The sequence below is a fragment of the Triturus cristatus genome, chromosome 1_1 (genome assembly GCF_964204655.1).
Source record: "Triturus cristatus chromosome 1_1, aTriCri1.1, whole genome shotgun sequence".
Lineage (NCBI taxonomy): Eukaryota > Metazoa > Chordata > Amphibia > Caudata > Salamandridae > Triturus > Triturus cristatus.
The window spans coordinates 1,019,438,085-1,019,447,775 of record NC_140579.1 but is presented as its reverse complement, the minus strand read 5'-3'; the positions used below and the strand labels follow the sequence as shown (position 1 = coordinate 1,019,447,775).

The following is a 9,691-nucleotide window of genomic DNA, read 5'->3' as shown; positions in this document are numbered from 1 at the left end:
TCCCTTCCTGCCAGAAAACGTATATGTGTATAAGTAAGCAATTCAGTTATCACCTGCCACCGTCACAGACCTAGTATTCTATGAAATAACAACGTATTAAATTTTTTAAGAGACGCTTCAAATTAAGCTGCGCATTTTTGTGCCACAGAAGTCTGATTTTGTGATATTGCCCATGAGGGTGAAACCTTATACTACTCAACTAGGTCACATCTGATGCATCAAGCAGGCTGCCAGCCCCCTGTGGTTAACTTACAACAGCTCAGATAATACTTTTTGTAGCTTTCATTTTCAGCTGCCTCGGCAGCTTACACATGGCTGGGCCAGTCCTGTTACAAAAGCTGCAGCGGAAGACAAATGTATCATCCTTTGAAAACCACACACCAACTTGACCGGAGGCTTATTGAATTAGACTCTGAGATAGCAGAGGCAAGCATAATCAAGTAAACACAAATCTACATGGCTTAAGGAAGAGCAAAACTGAAGGAAAATTCTGTGGTAATTCCTTGCTTGGAGGTACTATCTACCTCCTTCATCAAAAGACTCATGTTCCTGATGTTTCAGCTTGAACCCGAGTTACAGGCTTGAGCTGCAGGTGAGGGCCTCTAACAAGGACGAGGGCCTTTATCAACTGGTAGAGGCAGAAGGGCTATAAGACTATCAAAACATTCCAGTCACCAAGGGCAGAATGTTCTAAATTAAAGTGGGAGAAACAAATACAAACATTGGAACGTTGGAGCAGAAGGCCATTAGAAGCCAGGAGCCACTCTATTCCCTTCAATGGACCTCTCAACATCCTAATGTTCTAATATAGCCTTATAGCCTGCCGTGGCGGACTATACTGGCCATTAAAGCCCTACTGTAGCGTCAGCCTTTAGCATGGGAGCGGGCCTTTTATGGCCGGTATATCCCGCTACGGAGGGCTATAAGGCTATTCGAACATTCCGCCCCTAGAGGGCAGAATGTTCTAATTAGTAAAGCAAAGACCTCATGGAGCCAGAGGGGGTTGAAATCCACTCCGACTCTGTGAGGCCTTTGTTCACAGCAACAGCTGTGAACAAAGGCAAACATTGGAATGTTGATACTCCGGGCTTCTACCGGGCATTAGAAGCCACGAGCTACTCAATTGTCTTCTACGGAGTTCTCAACATTTCAATGTTCTAATATAGCCTTAGAGCTTGCCGTAGCTGGATCTACCGGGCATTAAAGGCCTGCTTCGGCATTAAAACCCTGAGCCAAAGGCGAGGGCCTTTTACAAGGGATCAGGCCTTTAATGGCTGGCACAACCTGCTACGGAGGGCTCTAAGGCTATTAGAACATTCTGCCCCTATAAGGCAGAATGTTCTAATTTGTAAAACAAAGGCCTCATGGACCCCAAGGGGGTTGAAATGCCCTCGGGCTCCATGACGCCTTTGTTCACAGCTGTTGCTGTGAACAACCACTGCAATGCTGATGCTCCAGGCTTCTAACAGCCATTAGAAGCCCAGAGCAACTCTGTGTTCTTCAATGGAGCTCTCAATATTCCAACATTTTTATAAAGGGTAAATCCTCCTTGTTACTACATTGGGTGCTGAGACATTGAAATGGGAAGATAACTGAGGAATCTGGGTGGTTAAACCAATTTAACAACTCAAGGATCTTAACCAAGAGCTTTTAAAAATGGTTGATAATAATCTTAAAAAGAACCAATTATTAACTGGAGTCTAGAGCCACGTGTTTTATTAATTGCAGACAGTAAGCACTAAAGTTTGGCCCACAGCTTACAGAAAGATCACATTTTCAACATACGAGGTCTACCAAAATCATTCAAAATGGTTTAAAAATTAAACAAGGTCTATCAAAATCTATTTAATGTGGTAAATCACCTGTTCTAAGCCTGATGCACAAAATGTTTTTTGAGTAGCTTGTGAACTTTCTACACTTTTGAGGTGGCATCTTATTGTTCTGCAGTCCACATTAACAGAATTTTCAAATGACCAATTATAAACATATCATCTTGACAAACAACTTTAGATTTATTTACACATCTCAAGCAGCTTTTAAAACAGATACAGAGCATTTGGTTTTACACACAAGTTGTCCCTTTATCTACCTCTTCATCGCCTCAAATCCCACACTTTTCCCCACCAATTATGGTGGCCTTTTAATCAATTTTTTAAATATATTTATTTATATACAAATTGGGATAGAATAGACCTACCAGTGCAACTCAACATTTTTGGTATTAAAAACTAATAGCTATAAGTTATTTAAACTTCATCTAAAGGATGGAGACTCTAAAAGCTGGACCACAGGCTGATATTTCAGTACCTGTCCCAGTCCCATGCTTTAAGAGGAACCGGTCTGTGAGGAGAAATTCCTGTTTCCTATAGGCCAAGGTTGCTGCAATGCGGCGACTCCACACAGACCTTTTACTTTGAACGGTTCACTTATAGAGGCTCAAGCTGGGGCTGTGGTAAAGGCACATGTAGGCATCACAAAGCAGCCGGCGGGCAAAGATGGGCATGGTCTTGGGGTCCAGGTCTCGGAGCTGGGCAGGTGTCATGTTCAGGTACTCACCCACTTCAGAGCAAGGTACCACCCGCGGGATGTTAAAGCCATTCTGTCCACCTGTAAGGTAAAAATAAAATGTATTGGATGATTTACAAAAATTGGTGGATAAGCAACTAAGAGAATGGTAAATGAGTGGGTCGATGAGAATGAATGTGTAGGTCAAGAACTGCGTGTTTAAGTGGCTAAGTTTATGGGTTGATGTGCGGTTGAGTTAATGAGTAAGCAGGGCTTTAAGTGGGCCGGGTCTCACCAGTGCTGAGCACCGGCAGTTTTTTAAAGGGGGGCTCGAAACAGGTCTCTATCTATTTGTGCCTTGGCACAGGCGGTCCATTTTTTTCCGGACTGCAGTGACAGCAGGCACATTGATGTGCGCATGCTCACACTGCTCACTTCTCACTAGTGAAGTTACGGCATGACGTCAAGCCAGGTGAACGCTGTTGGGGAAGGGAAATCGTTTAAAGAGAGTCATTTTCTCTCTGGATTTTCCTTCTCTTTTTGAAATTCAGGAGCAGCAACATTGTCGTGGTGTCACCAGGGCTTTAAGTGGAAGCTTTTTCAATATTATCTACAAGCCAGAGTTGCTGCTTATGCAACTAACAACAATTGACAAAGCCAATGGTCCTGACTTGTTGTAGGTATGATGTTATTTGTTGTATCATGTATCTGGATGCAATGACAGAAACAGCAAAATACAAGTTGGGTGGCACACATTCCCCGACTGATTCCACGCGGGAGCGTGCATCCTCTGAAACTCTTTTTAATCTATATGGGAGCACCTGAAGGCGCAGCAACTCCGATACGTCTTAAAGAAACTATATAGACCATATCAAAGCTATAGTTGCCCATATTTAAGAACCTACTATTTTTAATCTTGAATGGGACCGCAACTACATATATTGGCTCTAAGTATTTTATTAAAAGCAACCATTTTAAAGAAGACCGAAGATATACTGCGTGGCCATTTATAATTGATATAGAGGCCCTTCGGGGAAGTCGTGTGACAACATCTCGACCCAATACAAAGTGCAGAGCATGTCACCAATAATACGTTGTCACTGGTCATTTTTACAAGCTTTTTAAACAATTTAAGAGAGTTTATTGATTGGTCTTGAAAAATATGGGAACATTTTACATCCATCGAAATGCGTCGACGCACTACTAACTACATAATTCGTGAACACGGGCACTGGTGAACGAGTAGAAATCATAAAATACGAAGTTCCACGCCCTATGCACTGTTACATCACGGATATGTAAATCTTAAAGGCATATTTTGTTTGTCTGTTTTACATTCTCTCTTTTTACCTAGTATTGTTTTTGTCTTTTGCAATTGGATTGTATAAATGAACTTTTTTTAATGATTATTGGAAAGTATATTGTCCATGAATTTATGGTCCTATTTTATTTGTGATTTTGTCAATATAGAGAATTTTATTTTACTTTGCTCATTTGTTGATTATATATGGTTCAATCTTCTCTAGTATGAATGAGTGAGATAGAATGGTAATGGTGTAAGCTGGATTGAAGTGTAGAAATTGAAGTACGCTCAGGTAATACAGTTTGGCCCAAAGGATCTTTTCCCTTTACACTATGCTAAGCACAGATTTTTAGCTTACGTGTTTCTAAGCCACGCCCTCTAATACATTGACCACGCCCCTTTGAGAGACCCCCCCAGTTTCTTCATCCCACTTAAAGCCCGGAGAGTAAGTACTGTGCAGGAGTAGCAGATGCTCATCGATGTGAAATAGATAGGAAAGGTAGAAGCGTGGAGGACTCGAGCCGTCTTACGTCTGATGTGAGTAGCAGGGGCATAGCTTCTGGGGTGGTGTTTGAGGGTGTTACAACCCCCTAATAAATGTAATATTTAATAAATAGTTGGGTACAGGGGCTTTTAGTTGGGTACGATAAGATGTGTTCGATTCCACCTGGGATTTAAAAATAATCACTCACACACACATCTTTGTTTTGAAGGCCTTAAAACATGGTTATTTTACAAAATAATGCATTTTAAGTACTCTCTAAAAATCCACACTCCTTTTCCTTTCCATTGGCCCTTAAGCCCCACTCATGTGCTGCTTCCCACGAAATGATGAAAAGGATATGCCAGTGTGATTTTCGGAAAATCTGAAGCTCACACCCCCCATTCTATTGACCACGCTACGTCTGATGTGAGCAGGTCATACACGCCTGTTTATTTTCACAATTAAAAACACACAAACCCTAAAGGTTACAAGCCCAAAGAAAAAGCTATCAGGAATGAATAAATTACTTATGACTAGTAATAAGAAAAACAAAAAGATCATTATTATACATTGTTTATAACGCATCTGATTTATTAAAAAGGGGAGGGAGTGATTTATATTTTCTACGGGCACTTATGGAAGCACAAACCGGGGCACACCAAACTCGCATGCATTACTCCTAAAGAGGCACACATTCACACTTGCCCATCTGCAATAGCCCAAATGTCGTGCTTTGCACCTTTAATAAGTTCTGGATTTTTGGACAGCAGCACCTGCACAGATTTTTAAACATATTCCCAATGGTAAAAGCGAGCTACAAGTCCCTTAATGCAACGTTTGTAGCTACAATGCCAGAACTCACTGAGTGTGCCTGAAATTACAATGGTGACGCAAACCTGGCAGATGGTCTGAGAGAAATTCATATAAGAATGCATTTCCTTCATGTGATAACAATGACTTTTTTTGTCTGTTTGTTCCTTTCCTTTATTTCGGGCTGTTTGTACTAGGAATAACAACGTGTTTTAAGCATAAAAAAGGCAGAAGACAACCCTTCCCAGCTATAGCAGTAGTGTGATCCTGGGGCTGGAGTTCAATAGTATTGGTTCAGATTAGCACGTCGAGCCTTAGCAGTGGCTTACAGGAGTCCCGCAGCCAAGCTATCCCAGTGTTCTCATATCCAGTGTAGGTTTTTTGCTTGTATTCTGGTAATAGTACTCCTGTACGTCCCATTATAAATTGAGGACTAAGTAAATCACAATGCAATGATTGAACCTGTATAAAAAGAGAAATCGGACAAAGAACCTTTATCTTCAAAACTCCCAACCAGACTGGCATGTTTCCTCGCCTTCTCTGTAAAAGCACATGGAAGCAACCTCTTCCTCAAGAGATTTTAGTGCATCTCAGTCTGAATCCCCCCTCTGGTGGTTATGTTAGTCTAATGTGTTGTAAAGTTGTTCTTCCTTTGTTTGCACATTTGATCTCTTATTGTATTGCGGTTTTCCTTTTCTATGCCTTGCAGAACCCTGCCTAAAGGTTCCATGTTATGCTTTAAACAGGAACGTTCCTGGCTGGGCAGTTGCTGCTTACCAGCTGATGAAAGGTCCATATTCTGTCTGCTCTGTGCTGAATAAAGATATCTATTTACCTGACCGGGCGGACCCTGCTTTCATTTACAAGAAGTTTTGGAGACGATTCTCCTGCAGCTGGTACAGCAAGGTGTCACTTTTTTTCCTACTGGAACGGATTGGAGCAACGAAAACGGACGAAGTTGGCTCTGTGAACGAGCCACATCGACCCACAGAGGCACCACACCAGCGTGTATTTTCCTTTCATTTGTTACTGTGGCGGCGTCTGTCTCTATTCCGGAAAACCGGGAAACCCTCCCAAAAGGCAAGTGACATCACTGTTTCTCTGGCCTGCAACCCCTCTTTTGGTGATGTCAGCGGCATACAAAGTGAGCGTGCGCCTGTCATCCTGGTTGCCAAACATTAAGTCGTCACTGGAACATAGTAACCTCAAAGCAACCCTGCGCAACCTTACGGTTACGAGGTCACGCTTGGCAGCCATCTAGGCAGCTGCGCGTAAGCTTTTGCGTCAGTGACAGAAATACACGGCAGATGTGACAGTCAAACCGGCATCGGAGTAGTTTAGCCAGCAACCGCTCTTCCTGGTTTTTCCAGTCATTGGTGAGTTGGGTGTTTTCATTCCCTGTACTTGACTTTTGAGTGATTCCTTAGCTATTTTCACTATACCTTTTCATTATTTATGGCTGATTCACAGTTTGGTATCGTACTCCCACCTACTGTTCTATCACAATCCGGTCCTCCTCCAATATCATGGGGGGATTGGATTTTAATAATCGAAAACTATTTGGATGCCCTGGAGGGTCAAGAATTTAGTGCAAGAAGAAAAAAAGCACTACTTTTAAGCACTTTAGGAAAGAAGGTCAACGTATCTTCAGGTACTTACCACAAGCCAATGGGCAGCCCATGTCTGATGAGTACAAGGAGGCGGTGTGTAGGTTGGAAACCAGATATGCTAAGGAGGACAATCTGGTCATGAATCGGTACAAATTCTACACACGACATCAAAAGCCGGAGGAGTCTTGATGAATTTATAGCTAGACTAAGATGGGTATCTATCAAGTGCAAGTTTGGCACGATGAACGATGTATTAATAAGAGACCAGTTAATAGTACAATGTAATAGCAAACAAATTCAGGAAAGACAATGGGCTGCCAAGAACCCATCATTGAAAAGTGCCATAGAACTAGCCAAAGTGGTATAACAATCTCAAATTTGTATGAAGGAGTTAGAAAAATGCAACCGTGGTCCAGAAGTTGCAGAAGTGTCTGACAAGGGATCCTTGGAGGATGTTGAGAACGCTATATCTGATGAGGCCACATGCTCTCTGGCTGCAGTAAGGAGCAACAATAAGAACTTCAAACGTACCAATCAACCTAGGCCATCCTCTACCAGGGTGTGCTATAGATGTGGTAGTATCGCTCACTCTGCAGACTCAAAATTTTGTTTTGCTGTGACTAAGGAGTGCTTGAAGTGTGGTCAAGTGCGACATTATGCTAGAGTCTGTAAGGGTAAAACTAGAAGTGTGATTGCCGTCATCTCAGATCAACAATTTTACAATAATGCTGACACTGGAGATAGAATTCTGAGTGTTGGTGACGATTGTGAGGTATTGGAGGAAAGCAAAAGACTCAACAGACCCTAAACTTTATTCCAAATTGATGGCAAAGATGTTTCGCTTACGGTCAATACAGGGTTCAAGCACACCATAATCCCTAGGAGTCACTTTGTAAGTCTGGCGGGGGGGGGGAGTGGGGGGGGGGGCAACACGATTTTGTTGTCCAAGGACATATCCCCTGGTGGATTCCAAGGGGAATCCATTGATATAAAATGATACTTTACCTCCAACATATTATTCTCAAATAGATCCACGCATGGCCAGATATATGTTGCGGTTTATGGTACCCCTATTCTTGGTTGGGTTCACCAGTACGACCTCCTTATCATTGTGAACCCTAGGACCCCCACACGAGTTATGGTGTAGAAGGTGTAGATAACGTCTTACGTGATACCAGTGAGGTGCTCAGACCTGATTTGGGACAACTGAAGGGCTATGTGCATAGGAATAAGTTGGTGAGCGTGGCTGTACCAGTGCAGCATAAATTAAGAAGAGTGCCGCTTATTGTTCGCGATGGGGTTAAAGCCCTCATACATGAAATGTTGAATTCTGGGGTGATTGAACCCATAGAGGCTTCCGAATGGGTTTCTCCAGTTGTGATCACCGGTTCTGTGTAGACTTGAGGCCTCTCAATCGCTCTCTGATTGCTGATACATTTTCCTTGCCCAATATTGGTGAATTGGTGCACACTCTTATTGGAGCTAGGTTATTTTCTAAACTTGACCTCAAGAGTGCATATCACCAAATACGCTTACATGACGGATCCAAACATCTCACGTCTTTCATCACTACAGAAGGCACTTTCCAGTTCACGCGCTTGCCGTTTGGGTAGTCATCTGTGGCAAGCATCTTTCAACGCATGGTAACACACGTCTTTAAGGGAATAGCGAATGCTGTGTACTTCCAGGACAACATCTTAATTAATCTGTGGAAGAGCATAATTCTGTGTTGAGGAACGTTTCAAGGAGAATGGTTGAGGTTGGTCTTACCTTGAGAAAAGAAAAATGTGTGTTCTTGACTGAGCAAGTAGAATATTTACGGTACTGTATCTCGGCCTCTGGTGTTAAGCCAAATAAAAGCCTCATGAGAGTGATCGAGTTTGCACCTGCTCCCACGAACAAGGACCAGTTCCAATCCATTATGGGTCTTATTGAGTACTACTTCAGATTTGTGAGAAATTTCTCTGACAAGACAGTATGCCTGAGAAGCCTTCTTAAGAAAGGTGTCCGCTTTGAGTGGGGTGGACAACAGTCTAAGTGTTATAACGCCATTCAGAAAGAAATTTGTGAAGCTGAATTGATGGCTCTCTTTGACATCAAATTGAAATCCATCATCACTGCTGATGCCAGCACCTCAGGTTTGGGCGCTGTTCTTTTCCAGTGTAATAGGGATGATGAGAGGTCAGTGGCTTTTGAATCCAGACCTCTTACTCTAGCTGAGCAAAATTATTCGGTTATTGAGAGGGAGGCTCTGGTGGCTGCTTGGGCGGTGTGGGGTACTAAGTTCCTTATCAGTAGAGATCACAAACCCTTGATCAAGATTTTATCCCCAGGGGGACTGGCAAGGGTTCAGCCAGGTTGGCTAGACTTGCAGCAAGGATCCAAGATTATCAGTATGATGTAGGCTATATCTAGGGTTGGAGGAATGCACAGGCCAACTGTTGAGATTATCGGTGGACTGGAGATTAGTGGATGGTCCATAGGTAACAAACTGAGAATGTTGGTTCAGTTGCTTCAATTGAAGATGCAGTCGTGTTGGGGGAAGGAGCCTTTACAGCTCAGGAGTGGCACATTGCTATGCAAGAAGATGCTGTTTTGGATGAAGTCGCATGTATAGTCAAGCAAGGCAGCAGGAGAGAAAGCTGTTTGGCAGTACAAGTACGTCCCTATGTCATGATTTTGGATGAGTTGTCTGTACCCGGCAATGAGATAATCATGAGGGGAGACAGGTTTGTCCCTCCGTTTGGCTTGAGAAAGAGGATCTTCTCAATGGCCCATGAAGGTCACCTGGGCCAAACTCTGACTCAGCGCTGCCTGAGATACCATTTTTGGTGGCCTGGGTCAGACAACCAGGTTCTGTCATGGGTCGAAGAGTGTTCCTGTAATATCTTGACGTTTAATATGTGTGCTGATGTTATGTTCAACTTATGGTCTAGATATGATTCAAGATATCTGCTTCTGTATGTGTGTTGGTTTAGT

The 9,691-nt window shown here is 42.8% G+C and overlaps 1 protein-coding gene across 1 annotated transcript in view; it reads right to left on the bottom strand.

The window, feature by feature from the left end:
- Nucleotides 1–1,695: 1,695 nt before the first annotated feature.
- The window catches only part of LOC146871466 (ubiquitin carboxyl-terminal hydrolase CYLD-like), an 832,861-nt gene continuing 824,865 nt past the window's right edge, over nucleotides 1,696–9,691 (bottom strand). The window contains exon 16 of the mRNA XM_085651077.1: nucleotides 1,696–2,607. Within this exon, the coding sequence (XP_085507203.1) occupies nucleotides 2,423–2,607 (185 nt within the window). The 3' untranslated portion in view covers nucleotides 1,696–2,422. The remainder of the gene's footprint in view (nucleotides 2,608–9,691) is intronic.